Here is an 18,417-nt window from a genome sequence, read left to right on the forward strand (position 1 = left end):
GCCAAGAATATCCAATGGGGAAAGGACAGTCCCTTCAGTAAATGGTGCTGGGAAAACTGGACAGCAACATGCAAGGAGGAGGAAGCTGGACCACTTTCTCACCCCATTCACAAAAATTAACCCAAAACGGATTGAAGAATCAAATGTAAGACCTGAAACTATAAAACTTCTAGAAGAAAACAACAGGCAGTAAACTCCTTGACAGTCATCTTGGAAATGATTTTTTTGGGTTTGACACCAAAAAGCAAAAGTAAACCAGTGGGTCATATCAAAACAAAAAGCTTCTGCAGAGAAAACCATCAACAAAATAAAAAGACAACCTTCCAAATGGGAGAAAATATTTGCAAATCATGTATCTGATAAGAGGTTAATATAAAAAAGCGTCTTTAAAAACTCATTCAGTAAAAGAAAAGAAAAAAGAAAAAAAGAGAAAAGAAAGAAAGAAAAAGAAAAAAAGGCCAAACAATCCAATTTAAAAAGGAGCAGAGAATGGGGATGGACATTCTTCCAAAGAAGACACACAGATGCCAACAGACATATTACAAGGTGCTCAGTACAGCAGTAATCGGGGAAATTCCGCTCAAAACCACAATCAGAGACCACCGCACACCTGTCAGATCGTCTAGTATCAAAAAGGCAAATAGCAAAAAAAAAAAAAAAAAAAAAAAAAATTAAAAAAAAGGGGCGCCTGGGTGGCGCAGTCGGTTAAGCGTCCGACTTCAGCCAGGTCACGATCTCGCGGTCCGTGAGTTCGAGCCCCGCGTCAGGCTCTGGGCTGATGGCTCGGAGCCTGGAGCCTGTTTCCGATTCTGTGTCTCCCTCTCTCTCTGCCCCTCCCCCGTTCATGCTCTGTCTCTCTCTGTCCCAAAAATAAATAAAAAACGTTGAAAAAAAAAAAAAAAAAAAAAAAAAAAAGGCAAATAGCAAGTGTTGGCGAGGACCTGGAGAAAAGAGAGCCTTCATGCACTGTTGGTGGAGATGCGAACTGGCGCAGCCACTGTGGAAAACAGTGTGGACACTTCTCAAAATATTGAAAATAGATACCCTATGATCCAGCAATTCCACTTCTGGTTTTGTTTCCAAGAAAACACCAATTTGAAGAGACGTGTGCACCTGTATATTCAGTGCAGCATTACTTACAACAGCCAAGACATGGAAGCAGCCCGAGTGTCCACTGACTGAAGATGATGTGTGCACGTGTACACATATACACGTACATACGTGCACATATGCACGTACACACTGGAATATCATTCAGCCATAAAAAAGAAATCCGGCCATTTGTGACAACAAAAAAATAAAAAATAAAGTCCTGCTCCAACGAAACCAAACTCAGGTATTGTGGAGCCTGAAGCTTATAAAAATTTAGGAATCTTAAGAAAAAGAAAATATTTATGTTAAATTTTAAAAACATAATCACAAAATACACATTCTGAAAAGGTCACAAATACTACAAAACAAACACAAAAACAAGACACATTCCAACTACATCCGCTAGATTAAATGATAAAAACCAAACTCCAGCTGGCGTTCACCAAAGGGGAACCTTCTTACTGTCAGAAGCAGGAAAACGTAGGCCTGACCCTACTGAGGGCTCACACAAGGTCACAAGGACCTGTCTTTCAGCTCCGCTGCCAGCGGGGACAGCTCTGCTCCCCAACTCCACGGGGTCGCCAACTCCTAGCAGCTCGGCTCCCATCATCACAATGCTGAGTCTAGCAAGTGGGGGTTGGGACTTCACCAAGAGCTCAAACAGTCCAGAACCCCCACCTTCTGGCTGCACCTGGCTGAAGCCAGTCACTATGCCAGGACACAGTATGTGCTGGCTGCTCAGCCGTGCTCACCTAATCCACAATATACAAACATCGGTTGTGTTTCCATATATTAATAACAAGATACCAAAAGGAAAAATTAAGACAGCAATCCCAATTATAATTGCACCGAAAAGAATATCTAAGAACAAATTTAATCGAGGAGGTCAAAGACACGTATGCTGAAAACTAAAGGACACTAAAAAAAAAAAAAAAAAAAAAAACCAAAAACTGAAGACGACACAAATAAATGGAAAGACATGCTGTGTTCACAGACTGAAAGAATATCGTTAGCATGCCCACACTACCCAAAACAATCTACAGATTCAACGCAATCCCTATCGAAAGTCCAAAGGCACATTTCACAGAAGCAGAACAAATAACCCTAACATATATGGAACCATAAAAGATTGTGAATAGCCAAAGCTATCCTGAGAAAGAAAAACAAAGCTGGGGGCATCATGTACCCTGATTTCAAACTATATCACAAAGCTGCAATACTCAATACAGCGTTGGCATAAAAGGCATGCAAATGAACAGAACAGAACAGAGAATGCAGAAATGGATCCTCATATATGTGGTCAATTAATTCAGAATGATGGAGTCAAGAGTGGGGAAAGAAGAGGCTCCTTAGTAAATGGTGTTGGGGAAGTGGACGCCTTCATGCAAAAGAAGGGTACTGGATCACTACCTTACCCCAAGATTAAGTCACAATGGACTAAAGACTTGAACGTAAGACCCGAAACCATAAAACTCCTGGAAGAAAACATAGGGGTGAGCTTCTGGATATTCACTGGTCTGGGTGACAATTTTTAATCTGACACCAAAAGCACGGGCAACAAAAGCAAAAATAAACAAGTGGAACACATCAAACTAAAAAGCTGTACATACGGGTGCCCAGGAGGCTCAGTCAGTTGAGCGTCTGACTCTTGATTTTGGCTCAAGTCATGATCTCTCAGTCATGGGATCGAGTGTGCAACCTGCTTAAGATTCTTTCCCTGGGGCGCCTGGTGGCTCAGTTGGTTAAGTATGACTTCAAGCACCAGAGGATCTCCTGAATTCTCTATCCATCTTCGTGATCAGAGACCCATTTGGCATTCTCGTAGGGGAACCAAAAATATGGCCTCTTTCCTTTTTCCTTGGCAGGGGACCCACAACTGAACTGGTATTTTCAGTAGAGTTGACAATACTTTCTGTGGAGCCTCAAATTTACGATGCCCGCCACTGCTATGTCCACTGAGAAGCAAATGACCAAAATAAACCTTAAATTATTGAAACTGAGATTTGAAACAACGTTCAATGAGATGTCAATAAAAATAATGCAATGAAAAGGTTTAATAAACTAAACGCAAAGGGAGAAGATGCTAGAAATGTCACTGTTAAGGCAGAGCTAAGCCCCACATAGCTGCCCCCCACCCCCCCCACCCCCCGCCACCACCACCCTTCAGCCTCACAGGAGCGCTGCCTTCTCTCAGAGGCCTCCTCAAAGCCTGCAGCTACTAAGCACGGTGCAATCTGATGGGAAAGGCTACCAATTCTCAAAGACACAGTATCCGGACCCTCCTCTGCGATACCTTCCTTTGCAAAAATCCTACAAGATCTGTCACCAAATGTCACACTGAGTAGCAACAACACCCTGGTGGGGGGACCGAGCCAGATGAGGACTTAGTATGGTTCTCCCCAAGCCAAAGGCTCACGGTGTATCTGGGGGCTGCTCCCTTTTCTCCTCATCCAGTCTGTTGCCTACTATCTCGTTGACCATGTTCCCCACCATCCGACTGCATGGACACTGCCCTGGGCACATGCGCATCCTCCCTCCACTAGAATCCCAAACTGGGTATCCCGTCGTCACTGTGTGGCCCAGCCCACCCACCCTCTCTTGTGCATCTACAGGGGCATGAAGAAACCTCCCCAGGAGGGTGCAAGATGAAGTACCCACGTATCAATCAGTGCTCTGCCGTACAAGACTCTGTACGCTCCACACATCTTTTAAGGGAAGAATGAGGCATGCAAAATAGAGGTGAATGTTCACTCCATCATCAACCTCCACAGTATCACGAATGTTGCTTGAAAAAGCAGCTTAGTCAGGATTCAAAGTATGAACGGGTCAGCCCTACCTGAATTAACCCTGTTGAACCAAGTAATTTCTTACCTACATGCTCAACTTTTAATCCTAAAATGAGGCAAAAAGAGAGCAAGGGGATATTTAAAGGTCTTGTATCCTCATGCCCATTATAAAACATTTTACAAAGCTGGTTAGAATCTTGAGTGTGTAAATTATTTTTACTAGCTTTAGAAAGCCCATCTTCAACCAAAGAATTGGGAATGCTGTTTCTCACAGACATTCAGAGGAAGAGGTAATTTTCCTCAGCAATTTGAAATGGTGGTTACATATGGTTTTATTTTCTGCAAATTTTAGTTCAAAGTTAAATTGCTTTTTCTTCCGGGGTAAGAAAAATATCAGACACTGGCTATATAGTTCTGGGTCATCTGTGGCCTCTCCCCACAGGTTAGGATATGCATTTTTGTGGAAATGGGCAAAAGGAGGAGAACAAAGAAAAAAAGAGTAGGAAAAAGGGCAACCAGAAGGTGTAAAGGACAGACAGTTAACTCATTCCGCCTTCACTTCACCCAACGAATAAAGCCGTCTCAATAAGCACAGCTGGATAGGTTTCGATGGCGCAGAGAAGCATCGGTCAGCAAAGCTTACTATTTCAAAGGATTTTTAAATGAAGTTTGAATGGGAGTGGGTGAGGGGAGAGTTTACAGGGAAGAGGGTGAGGGAGACAGGTGGAAACGGAGTTTATCACATAAAGAAACATAGCTTGAGTGGATTTTCGCTAACTTTGTGTGTATACAGAAAAATGTGTGGGAATGTGTGGGGAAAAATACACAAGGAAGAAAAGACAAACTCATGCAAATTCCTTAGAGTAGAAGTGGCAGTAACATCGTATTTCACACCTGACAGCTTTTTCAGTCTGACATTTCCCAGACTCTTTACCCATCCTAAAATGGTGACTTCTGGAGTCTCCACGTTTAACAGTAGGTCATGAGGAGTCCATGCAAACATCAACCATTTCCACATGTATTCAACCAACCTTGAATTTAAATAATTTGCTACGAAAACTGGAAGACAAAAAATAACTTAAAATTCACAGCTGTGTGACATTATCTAATACTGATAGCATGCATAATTACCAATCTTATATAAAATTTACATTCATCAAGATTAAATAAAATTCAGAATGGAACAGAAATGCCACAATATATACATGTTACCTTTACTATAATTATAATCTGAAATATATCCTATAATTTGAATATAGTCAAATACTGCAAACCAGTCTCTAATCTAAAGCACTACATATCTGTCAGAAAATCAGACAGGCTGAAGTGAAAAATAAACTATTGGGACTACACAAAATAAAAAGCTTCTCTACGGCAAAGGAAACAATCAGCAAAACTAAAAGACAACATACAGAATAGGAAAAGATATTTGCAAATGACATATCCGATAAAGGGTTAGTATCCAAAATACATAAAGAACTTATACAACTCAATACCCCAAACAACAATTAAAAAATGGGCAGAAAACGTTTCTCCAAAGAAAGCATACAAATGACCCACAGACACATGAAAAGATGCTCAACATCGCTCATCATCAGAAAAATGCAAATCAAAACCACAATGAGATATCACCTCACACACCTGTCAGAACAGTTAAAATCAACAACACCAGAAAGAACAAGCGCTGGTTAAGGATGCAGAGAAAGGGGAACCCTCGTGCACTGCTGGTGGGAATGAAAACTGGTGCAGCCACTCTGGAAAACGGTATGGAGGTTCCTCAAAAAGTTAAAAAGAGAACTACCCTACAACCCAGCAATTGCATTACTGGGTATTTACCCAAAAAATGTAAAAGCACTAACTCACAGGGATACATACACCCTTTGTTTGTTGTAGCATTAGTTACAAGAGCCAAGATATGGAAGCAGCCCGAGTGTCCACTGACCAATGAATGGATGAAGGAGAAGTGGTGTATACACAACGGAATATCACTCAGCCATAAAAAGAATGAAATCTTGCCATTTTCAGTGACGTGGATGGAGCTAGAGCACATTATGCTGAGCAAAATAAGTCAAAGACAAATACCAAATGACTTCATTCACGTGTGGAATTTAAGAAACAAAGATGAGCAAGGGGAAAAAAAAGTGGCAAAGCTAAGAAACAGACTCTTAACTATAAAGAACAAACTCATGGTCACCAGAGGGGGAGATAGGTGGGCAATGGGTGAAATAGGGGATAGGGATTAATGAGTACACGTCTCATGATGAAAAAAATAATAAAATGATTTCTTAAAAATGAAAATCAGATGTCCTCCCTGTTAAAAATACAGAGTTGGTAATCATGCAAATGCAAAATTAAAACATACAGTGAAACTGAGGTGGCTGGGTGACTCAGTTGGTTGAGTGCCCGAATTCAGCTCAGGTCATGATCTTGCGGTTTGTGGGTTCGAGCCCGGCATCGGGCTCTGTGCTGACATCTCAGAGCCTGGAGCCTGCTTTGGATTGTGTCTCCCTCTCTCCCTGCCCCTCCCCCACTCACGCTCTGTCTCTCTCTCTCTCAAAAACAAACATTAAAAACAATTTTTAAAAAATATATACCGTAAAATCAATTACTAGATCCATAACACCTTGAAGAAAGAAGCCCTGAGATCTTCCTAATCCTTCGGATGTTCAAATTGCATTTGTGGTAGAGACTGCCGGTCACCATCCCCGCTTCTGTGTTCACACCATCTCTGAGGTTTATCTGAACACACAGCTGTGCATCAGAGAGACCACGCCCCCTAGTTCCCATGCATCTCATGCTCCAGCCAAGATGTGAGCAAATGTGACACACGCGTCCTGCTCCTCTCCTGCCCTGCTGACGTGACCATAGGTGCTGTGGGCGATACGCCCTCTTCGACTGTGCAGAAGGGCCAGCAGAGCACCAGCACAGAATGTCTTTCCATCCCTGAGCAGAGTCACTACACCAACTCAGGATTTCCAGGGAGAGAAACAGACTTCCTGTCTTGTGCAAGCCACTGTCATCGGGAGTCTCAGATACATGCTGCCAAGACCGTATCTTCATTTCCTGAACTCCTCAGCTATGACGTGGGGTCGATAGTAATCCTGTTTCCTCAGATTACTGTAAAGGTTACCTGTTTTACATAGAAGAGAGCAGCATCTGTTGGTGGGCACTACACAGTCTACTGTGTGTCTGGGCAAACTCAGCCAGAGTACAAGTTATGGAGCTTTTCTGGGACTTCAAAAATAGAAACCATAAATGTTAGACAGGCAGATGGCGTGGTTCTGGTATAACTTACATGCTGTGACTCAGGTTGCGCTGGTTATTCTCTCTCTCAAGTTCCCGACTCCAGGATTCACATCTCTTCCATCCATCTTCTGTTTTAATCCAGCTCCATCCAGGAGATCTCCAGTCCTGACCCAAAAATGGCATAGTTCCCCTGCAAAAGAATTTATGTTAAGAATTTATGTAATTAGCAAGTTTCCTTTCATTCAGAACGTTTTAATGTTTATTTTTGAGAAAGAGAACATGTGCGCACACACGTGCACACAAGTGGGGGAGGGGCAGAGAGCGAGAGAGACAGAATCAGAGGCAGGATCCAGGCTCTGAGCTGTCAATGCAGGGTTCGAACCCACGAACTGTGAGATCATGACCTGAAGCTGAAGTCAGATGCTCAACCAACTGAGTCACCCAGGTGCCCCTCATTTTTAAAAAATGTTTATTTTGAAAGAGCAGAGGGGAGGGACAGAGAGAGAGAGAGAGAGAGAGAGAGAATCCCAAGCAGGCTTTGTGCTGTGTAACACAGGGCTTGATGTCACAAATCAAAGATCATGACTTGAGTTGATATGAAGAGTCAGGATGCTTGACCAACTTGAGCCACCCAGGCGCCCTGAGAACATTCATTGATTCTAAAGAATAAAGCTCTTAATATTTAAATGTCTGCATGTGCCTTAAATGCTGGCTAGACACAGGGGAGCAAAGAGGACACAGTACCTCAGTGGCACCAAAATGATAAGAAGGGCTACGTATTGGTGGACGCACTAGCCCAACATTGCATCTGTCAGGAAAGGTTTACCTGAGGGGCCATCTCAGCTGGGACCTGGAGAACAAGTAGGGGTCAAGGAGTGAGGAAGAACGGGAGCATTACAGCAAACAGAAAAACCCTCTGCACCAGAAATTAGAAGCAACGTAACACGAGACATATTTGTGTTCAGCGCTGTATGTGCGTCAACCTGGTTGCAGCTCACAGCAGGACAGCAAGCATAGGGAGCTGTGAGAAGGGAGACTGGAGCAGTGCCCAAGTCAGAGGACTGGACTTTCCTGCAAGGGCAGCGAGGGGCCAAGAAAGGAACTTCCGCAGGTACACGATTCGATTAGACCCAAGTGTTACAAAAGCCTCAGGGTCCCACTGTGAGGACGGAGGTCGGGGGACACGTGGCGGGAAGAAGAGTTAGGACTGGCAGCTATGGAATACAAGCCTTTACGAGGTGCAAGAGGAGGGCTGCAGAAGACACAGATGCTAGAAGCACTTAGGAGGCAGGGTCACCAGCAATCAAGGCCTTGTTTGTCTTGCTCTCTGACACTAAGGGGACCAGCTACCACACGCTCAGCTATGCCCGGGAGAGGCCCGTGGGGCACGGAGCAACCCCAGGCTGGCTGCACGTGTCAGGGGAAGTCAGAGAGACAGATTTGAGTTTGTTGAACCTGCCTCTGAGATAAGGAATAAAGAAAGAAGAGACATTAATTTCAGTTTTGGACAGGCCTGTCAGATCTACTGAGTCCGTGGCGACAGGACAGCACTATACTAGAATCCGCGTATAAGGACCCAAGTATAAAAATCATGACCTTCAGGGCACCTCGGTGGCTCAGTCGGTTAAGTGTCCGACTCCTGGTTTCGGCTCAGGTCATGATTCCACAGTTCATAAGTTTGAGCCCCACATTGGGCTCTATGCTGACAGCATGGAGCCTGCTTGGGGTTCTCTTTCTGCCCCTCCCCTGCTGGCTCTCTCAAAATAAATAACTTTATAACTTGGTGACAAAAAGAGCTCAAATACTAGCTCTTCCATTGCCCAGACTTGCCTTCCTGTGGCTCAGTGCTTCTCAACCCTCACTGTGCGTTAACCTGTCTAACAGTCTTAGAAGCTTTTAGAAAATACAAGTGCTTGGCTTCATTCCAGACAATTAAATACAAGTATTTGTGTGTGACAGGTAAGTGCATTTTTTTTTAACAATGCCAGGCATGCAAGGGAGCTCAACAAACATTGAATGGATGCATATACAGATCCATCGCTCAGAAGAGAGAATAAGGCTGGAGAGCACAATAGGAAAACCGTCAGCATTCAGGTAGTCACCAAAGCCATAGGAATGATACCTATGGAATGATACCTACGGATGTTTCCCCCACAGAGAGTAACAGTGGGAAAAAAACAGAGGCAAGGCAAAAACTCTAAGGGACAATGACATTTAAGAGACAAGCAGATAAAGATGAGCCAAGAAAGGAAATTGAAAAGGAAGAGCCTAAGAGGTAGGCGGTAGGGAGCAGGAAGACAAGAGAAGAGTGTATTTCAAATGATTGGCAGAAAGGAAAACATTATTAACAAGCTAGTATGGTAAAAATTCAAAAGTGTATGTTGAATTTAGCTACAAAAACATAACTGATAGCTCAACCAAAGATAGTTTCAATAGAATAATGTATTATGTTAATCTCAAGTCCAAAGTAGACTTGGAGCATTTCTCTAATGTACAGTGTTTCTAACACAGAGTACCTGAGTGATAAAAGTTTTTCAAATATAATCTCCCAACTATATTATAACTAACAAAAAACAGGCTACTAGATAGACTTCGATACTGGCTTAGAAGAGACAAAAAAAGGAAAGTCCAAGTCTTCAGCAACATTGCTGGGTCAATTCTACATGCTCATTTCCCTAAATGGCATATGAGATGTTCTTGTATACCAAGAGGATCTCAAAACCCCACTCAACTTGAGCTTCCAGCAAGAACACATCTTTTATGGTCCCACATTCATTCACTTAAATTCTTACTTTAGAAAGTACTTAAATATCCCTGTTTAAATACCAGCACTATTTTGGTAAGCATCATCTTGCAGACTTGTTTCAAGCTACCAACTACCCTAAAATGCAAAAGCTACCACCCATGTCTAGTCAATTCAGTTAACTAGAATCGTCTCCAATAGTATACAATGATTTTCTAAATTTTCATGAAGCTTCAGATATAGTCCAGAGAACACTCCTAACCCAAGAAGGCAAGATGCTCTGAAACAGTTTAGTCTCATAAAACACACACGAGGGAACAATGTGTAACGAGGACCATCTCTGAGATCTCTCGTTATCACAGATTTGGAAAAATCCGTGTTTAAAAAAACTAGCAACCATGCAGAATACTGCTAAACAGACCAAATATAGGGGTGCCTGGGTGGCTCAGTCGGCTCAGGTCATGATCTCACAGTTTGTGAGTTCAAGCCCCACATCAGGCTCTGTGCACAGAGCCTGCTTCAGATCCTCTGTCCCCCACCCCCTCTCTGCCCTTACCCCACTCTTTCTTTCAAAAGTAAACATTTAAAAAAAATAAATAAATGGGGCACCTGGGTCCTGCTTCAGATTCCAGGTCCTGCTTCAGATCCTGTGTCTCCCTCTCTCTTGCCCCTTCCCCACTCACATGCACACGCTCTCTCTCTCTTAAAAACAAATAAACATTAAAAAATAAAAAGAAAAGTGAGAAAACACAAATAATGTATGGAAATATATTTTAAAAACATAAAAAAAATGTGTATGTATGTACTGAGTGAGAGAATAACTAAAAGAAATTCAAAGTAAAAATCCAGCCATCTAGGACCTCTGAAGAAAAACTAGGACGTGATCTTGGCCTTAAAGCCCATGGTTAGATCTTAAGTGGAGAGACTAGGGAAAAATACCAATCCCAGAAATGGTGGGCAAAAAGAAACGAAGATGGGAATACAAGTGACACCTTTCAGAATAGTGAACAGAACAGGTCGGCTAGGAGAGAAATCTTTGGGAAGCCTGGTAGGTAGGGTGGAAAGGTGTCCAGACTTTATTCTCCAAATAAAAGTTTTTGGGCAACGTGGTGATGTGAGCAGTGTTGTTCTGAGAATGATCTGCCTGGGTCTGTGGAGAAGACGGAACGGGAGGGTGGAGGCGGAAAGCACAAGTAATCAAGCAAGAGAAAGCTCTGCCGACACCTCCACTAACACACTTTCTTAAAAGATGATGACGCACGTTGTACTTGTCTAGTTAGGCACTAGGCCCACTCACCACTTAATACACGTCTATTCAGGCCTCAAAAGCAACTTCTATCACGTTTAACCAAAGTTTTCACTGTGAAGAGTCAGCTTAGTATTCCAAGTAAGATAATCAACTCTTTTGCAACTACCTCTGCGAGCAATGAATGGTTAGCCTGAATATTTCACACGTAGGTGTTTGTACTTACAGGGATTGGAAGGAATGAAATGCAGCTACATAAAAAACGGTACATTTCTGGGGCGCCTGGGTGGCTCAGTCGGTTGAGCGGCAGACTTCGGCTCACATCATGATCTCGTGGTTCGTGAGTTCAAGCCCTACATCGGGCTCACTGCTGACAGTGTGGAGCCTGCTTCAGATTCCCTGTCCCTCTCTCTGCCCCTCCTCCACGGGTGCCCTCTCAAAAATAAAACATTTTTAAAAAATAGTACATTTCCAAGGTTTTTATTTTCAACACCGAGGAAAAGATTTGTTCCGCTGTAGACATGAGGATTCCAGAGATTTGACATATTATCTTCTTTGGGTCACAATGAAGCTTCATTTTAAGGTGTCATCCTATACAGTTCATGAACTAAAGCATACTCTGGAAGAAGACTTATTAGAAACACCAAAAAGCCATCAGGGAAAAAGCAAGAAGCAAAATGGACAAGAAGCAATGTGAAAGGTCTGTTACCAAATTTTCAAAAATACTCCCAACTTGAGCCATCTAAATTTGCAAATCAGAACTACTACTAAACTTCTGGAATGATGAACCCATCACTTTTGACGGAAATATATTTATCTGTCTTGCTAAAGACCTGAATTGCTACACCTTAATAAATTTTAACTAAAATCACATTTGTTTTAAAAATTTCAAACACAAAAATAAAAGCAAAACTTACTCCTGAAAATTATTAAGCACGTAAGAGCAGCTACTCAGAGGCGGCTACTGTGTCGTGAAGTAGCTGGTACAATTTGCAATTTTATGCACAGGTCATGCTAACAGATGTCAGAGAGCATAGGGGCTGAACTCTCAAAAATCTTCACTTCATCTCTATTGCACACAGCAGGGCGTGGGGGTGGAAACTCCCAACATGGGAGGCAGGTCAAACCCAGAAAGGTCTTCCTCCAAGCATTTTCCTTTTCTTAACTAATGATACAATAGCAATGTGTATTAGATCTTAGTATGAGTTAGGCATTCCTATGATCAACTTACCTGTATTACCTCAGCCCTCACACTGCTATCACACTTCTATCTCACACTTCTATCTAAAAGCTAGAAAATGTTGCCATCCCCCTTTCTACAGGCTTAATTCTCCATTTTACAGATGAAGAAACTGAGGCACAACATCTGGTGGAGCTGGGAGTTATATTCCTACAGTTTCATTCCATGGCCTATGCTCTATGCCTGCATGTTTATAAAAAAATTTTTTTTAATGTTTATTTTTGAGAGAGAGAAAGAGAGTGCGTGCACGTGCGCGAGCGGGGGAGGGGCAGAGAGAGAGAGGAAGACACAGACTCCAAAGCAGGCTCCAGGCTCTGAGCCGTCAGCACAGAGCCCAACGCAGGGCTCGAACTCACAAACCATGAGATCATGACCTGAGCCGAAGCCGGACGCTCAACCGACTCAGCCACCAGGCACCCCATATGCCTGCACGTTTGTGACAGCAGTTCATGATCACCCTGTGAAAACAAAGGTCATAAAACTGTGGTTTGTTGTTGGTTTTTTTTTTTACTGTTACCTTATATAGATCATATCTAGCGCTGTATGCAAAAGTAATGAGTGATCTAAATATAAAAACACTCAGGAAAACATACCAGCCTTGTAAAAGGCTACATGTACCTCACTGTTTGTCTTAAGTTAGGTGAAAAGGAACCACAGGAACGGGTACTCACAGCCCTTATTAAGTTCATCCCCCAGACAGTGAAAGCTGTCCTGTGCAGAGCTCAAGGCAATGCTACACATACTATACTCAGGTAAGAAAATCACAGACAATAGCAAAGCAGTTCCACAGTCAAGGAAAATAGCTGGCAAGCGAGTTTCTTTTCCCCTTATTTCTTATGTCTTAACATAAATTTTGAGTAAACTTCCATTGTTCCGCATCAAGAAAGACTGGTCAATTTCACAAGCACTTGATCTCTTTCACTACTTTCTTGTCCTTACAAGATTTCCAAATAATTTAGAGCCAAACATGAACACGGCTTATAAGCATGGAAGAACTTGATGCCGAAAGAACATCAAGAGATGGTGAGCGGTGGATTGAGAATCAGAAATGGGATTTACTGTAACAAGGCCTGAGTGAGGATCACAGAGGCTTCCAAGACCCAGAGACCAGGAAATAAAGAGGGAAACTAAAAAGGAAGAGGAGTATAAATTCTTAGGTAAGAATGCGAAAACGTGTATTCTGATTAGGGATGGAGGTTACAGATTTGGAAAAGGCAAGAAATGAGGGTTTCCAGAGAAAAGAACAGATTCTTAAGAACATCCTACTAAAGAATGAATGGGCGAACCAAGAAGTTGAAGAGGAAATTAAAAAGTATATGGAAGTCAATGAAACTGATAACACCACAACCCAAAACCTCTGGGACACAGCAAAGGTGGTCATAAGAGGAAAGTATATAGTAATCCAGGCCTTCCTAAAGAAGGAAGAAAGATCTCAGATACACAAACTAACCTTGTGCCTTAAGGAGCTAGAAAAAGAATAGCAAATAAAACCCAAAACCAGCAGAAGACAGGAAATAATAAAGATTAGAGCAGAAATTAATGCTATCGAAGCCAAAAAAAAAAAAAAAAAAAAAGAAAAGAAAAACCAAAACAAAACAGTAGAACAGATCAATGAAACCAGAAGCTGGTTCTTTGAAAGAATTAACAAAATTGATAAACCACTAGCCACTTTGATCAAGAAGAAAAAAGAAAAGACCCAAATAAATAAAATCAAGAATGAAAGAGGAGAGATCACAACCAACAGAGCAGAAATAAAAACAATAATAAGAGAATATTATGGGCAATTATATGCCAATAAAATGGGCAATCTGGAAGAAACAGACAAATTCCCAGAAACATATACACTACCAAAACTGAAACAGGAAGAAATAGAAAATTTGAACAGACCCATAACCAGTAAGGAAATCAAATTAGTAATCAAAAATCTGCCAAAAAAAACAGGAGTCCAGGGCCAGATGGCTTTCCAGGGGAATTCTACCAAACATTTAAGGAAGAGTTAACATCTATTCTCTTGAAGGTGTTCCAAAAAATAGAAATGGAAGGAAAACTTCCAAACTCTTTCTATGAAGCCAGCATTACCTTGATTCCAAACCAGACAGAGACCCCACTAAAAAGGAGGACAACAGACCAATTTCCCTGATGAACATGGATGCAAAAATCCTCAACAAGATATTAGCCAACCAGATCCAATAATACACTAAAAAAAATATTTCACCACAACCAAGTGGGATTTCTACCTGGGATGCAGGGCTGGTTCAATATCTGCAAAACAACGCAATTCATCACATCAATAAAAGACAAGACAAGAACCATATGATCCTCTCAATAGATGCAAAGAAAGCATTTGACAAAATACAGCATCCTTTCTTGATAAAAACCCTCAAGAAAGTAGGGATAGAAGGAGCATACCTTGAGATCACAAAAGCCATACATGAACAACCCAACACTAATATCATCCTCAGTGGGGAAAAACAGAGCTTTCCCCCTAAGGTTCCCCCCCTAAGAAACAAGACAGGGATGTCTACTCTCGCCACTGTTATTCAACATAGTATTGGAAGTCTTAGCCTCTGCAATCAGACAACACAAAGAAATAAAAGGCATCCAAATCAGCCAGAAGGAAGTCAAACTTGCACTCTTCACAGATGACATGGTACTCTATATGGAAAACCCAAAAGGTTCCACCAAAAACCTGCTAGAATTGATTCACGAATTCAGCAAAGTTGCAGGATATAAAATCAACACACAGAAATCAGTTACATTCCTATACACCAACAATGAAGTGACAGAAAGAGAAATCAAGGAATGGATCCCATTTACAGTTGCACAAAAAACCATAAAATACCTAGGAATAAATCTAACCAAAGAGGTGAAAAATCCGTACGCTGAAAACTATAGAAAGCTTATGAAAGAAATTAAAGAAGACACAAAAAAATGGAAAAAGATTCCATGCTCCTGGATAGGAAGAACAAATATTGTTAAAGGGTCGATACTATCCAAGGCAATCTACATATTCAATGCAATCCCTATCAAAATAATAACAGCATTCTTCATAGAGCTAGAACAAATAATCCTAAAATTTGTATGGAACCAGAAAAGTCCCCAAATAGCCAAAGCAATCTTGAAAAAGAAAACCAAAGCAGGAGGCATCACAATCCCAGACTTCAAGCTATACTACAAAGCCGTCACCATCAAGACAGAATGGGACTGGCACAAGAACAGACACTCAGATCAATGGAACAGAATAGAGAACCCAGAAATGGACCCACAAGCGTATGGCCAACTAATCTTTGACAAAGCAGGAAAGAATATCCAATGGAATAAAGACAGTCTCTTCAGCAAGTGGTGCTGGGAAAACTGGACAGCAACATGCAGAAGAACGAACCTGGACCACTTCCTTACATCATACACAAAAATAAACTCAAAATGGATGAAAGACCTCAATGTCAGACAGGAAGCCATCAAAATCCTCAAGGAGAAATCAGGCAAAAACCTCTTTGATCTTGGCCACAGCAACTTCTTACTCAACACGTCTCCAGAGGCAAGGGAAACAAAAGCAAAAATGAACTACTGGGACCTCATCAAAATAGCTTCTGCACAGCGAAGGAAACAATCAGCAAAACTAAAAGGCAACTGACAGAATGGGAAGAGATTTTGCAAATGACATATCAGATAAAGGGTTAGTATCCAAAATCTACAAAGAACTTATCAAACTCAGCATCCAGAGAACAATCCAGGGAAGAAATGGGCAAAGTACATGAATAGACACTTCTCCAAAGAAGACATCCAGATGGCCAACCGACACATGAAAAAAATGCTCAACATCACTCATCAGGGAAATACAAATCAAAACCACAAGGAGATACCAGCTGACACCTGTCAGAATGGCTAACGTTAACAACTCAGGCACAACAGATATGGGCGAGGATGCGGAGAGAGAGGATCTCTTTTGCATTGTTGGTGGGAATGCAAGCTGGTGCAGCCACTCTGGAAAACAGTATGGAGCTTCCTCAAAAAACTAAAAATAGAGGGGCGCCTGGGTGGCTCAGTCGGTTAAGCGTCCGACTTCGGCTCAGGTCATGATCTCACCGTCCGTGAATTCAAGCCCCGCGTCGGGCTCTGTGCCGACAGCTCAGAGCCTGGAGCCTGCTTCGGATTCTGTGTCTCCCTCTCTCTCTGACCCTCCCCCGTTCATTCTCTGTCTCAAAAATAAATAAATATTTAAAAAAAAATTTTTTTTAAAAACTAAAGATAGAACTACCCTACGACCCAGCAATTGCACTACTAGGCATTTATCCAAGGGATCCAGGTTTCAAAGGGACACATGCACCCCCCATGTTTATAGCAGCACTATCAACAATAGCCAAAGTATGGAAAGAGCCCAGATGTCCACTGATGGATGAATGGATAAAGAAGATGTGGTAGATATATACAATGGAGTGTTGCTCAGCAAACAAAAAGAAAGAAATCTTGTCATTTGCAACTACGTCGATGGAACTGGAAGGTATTATGCTAAGTGAAATTAGTCAGAGAAGACAAAAATCATAGGACTTCACTCATATGGACTTTAAGAGACAAAACAGATGAACACAAGGGAAAGGAAAAAAAAACAGGGAGGGGGAGAAAACAGAAGAGACTCATAAATATGGAGAACAAATTGAGGGCTGCTGGAAGGGTCGTGGGAGGGGGGATGGGCTAAATGGGTAAGGGGCACTAGGGAATCTACTCCTGAAATCATTGTTGCACTATATACTAACTCATTTAGATGTAGTTTTTAAAAAATAAAAAAATAAAACAAGTTAAAAAAAAAAAAAAGGAAAGAACGGATTCTTCAGATGCGTGAGTTTTCAGAGTGAGTCTGAATAGGCCCACAGAGAGCAGTGGAATACAGCAGGAAGGGTCCAAACGGAGTTCACAGTGAAGAGGAGGACGCAAAGCCCAGGCGTCAGCTGAGAGCGCAGGGAGTCAGGCACTGAGAGGATGCCAGCGCCACGGACGAGGACAGGGGACCGAGGACCGCGCAGCAGGCGAGGCGCGGTGTAGACGAGGGCAGGGGACCCAAGACCGCGCAGCAGGTGCGGTGCGGATAAGGAGCGCAGGGAGCAGGGGGTATCTCTGGGAGTAGAGGCTCGGGGCACGGGGCCACCGGCTCCAAGACACGAAGGAACCCCGGGAACAGCTGAGAAGGCGGGGACGCGGCAGGGGACGCGAAGACCCCGAGGGAGGCGCCCCCAGCGGGGGAGCGCTGGGCGCGGCGGAATCGCGGGCGTGCGGGGTGGGCGGCGGGCAAGGGAGGCCGCGCCGCGCAATGGAGGACCGCCTCTGTTCCCCACCCGGCGCGCCGAGGGTCCCCAACCCTACCTAGCGCGGGGCGGGCTGGGGGGAGGGGGGTCGCCGTCCCCACCTGGAGCGCAGACGCCCTCGGTCCCCACCTGACGGCCGAGCGGAGGTTTATTGCCGGAAGTCGTCCACCGCCTACTGGGGAGCGCTGACAAGAAGCCCCGCCCCGGGCCGCGCTGATTGGCAGGTGCGGCTCCGCGTGGCCGTGTTGCTACCCGGCTCCCCGAGGCCGAGCCGCGCGCGTGCGCAGTGGGCACCGCCGCCGCCTTTCTGCGCGTGCTCAGTGGGTGCAGCTGGTCTGCAGACCCCCGCGGGCGTGGCGCGGCGTCCCCGCGTGGGAGGGCGCGCGTGCTTCCTGTGCGCGCTCCTGAGGGTGCAGCGCAGAGGGGCTGGGAGAACCGGCTCGCGGAGGGTACCCGGGACCTACCCGCCGTCTGCTCCAGTTTCCAACCGCTGCTCTCCCGGAAACGCCTCAATGTCAGAAATGCACTTTACATTTGCCCCCAGCCTGTGGCGCGCCAGTTACCTTTTGTACTTAAGTTTAAGGCTCAAGCATTTTCCGTTTATAGACGATTTACGGTATTGAGATCTTTCAGGAAGGGTGGAGACGCCCCGGAGGGCCTTCTTGCACCTGTGGGCTTTTCCAATCACTAACCAAGAACGTTGGTGTCGGTGGAAGGGGAGGAAAGAGGAAGGCCGGCGAGTCAGGTGGCTGAGCTGGGTCCCA

At 43.6% G+C, this 18,417-nt stretch overlaps 1 protein-coding gene across 10 annotated transcripts in view; it reads right to left on the reverse strand.

Annotated features, from left to right (window-relative positions):
* The window catches only part of FBXO25 (F-box protein 25), a 53,277-nt gene extending 35,423 nt beyond the window's left edge, over positions 1–17,854 (reverse strand). For 8 of the 10 annotated variants that reach the window (XM_078445200.2, XM_078445197.2, XM_078445196.2 and 5 more), the window contains exons 1-2: positions 17,712–17,820; positions 7,174–7,314 (exon numbers count right to left, since the gene is read on the reverse strand). In XM_078445200.2, the coding sequence (XP_078301326.1) occupies positions 7,174–7,307 (134 nt within the window). In that variant the 5' untranslated portion in view covers positions 7,308–7,314; positions 17,712–17,820. Of the gene's footprint in view, positions 1–7,173; positions 7,315–17,711 lie in introns of all 10 variants that reach the window. The other 2 variants (XM_060652794.3, XM_060652785.3) reach the window with 2 other exon arrangements.
* Positions 17,855–18,417: the final 563 nt, after the last annotated feature.

Source organism: Panthera onca, chromosome B1 (assembly GCF_046562875.1).
Source record: "Panthera onca isolate mPanOnc1 chromosome B1, mPanOnc1 haplotype 2, whole genome shotgun sequence".
Classification (NCBI taxonomy): domain Eukaryota; kingdom Metazoa; phylum Chordata; class Mammalia; order Carnivora; family Felidae; genus Panthera; species Panthera onca.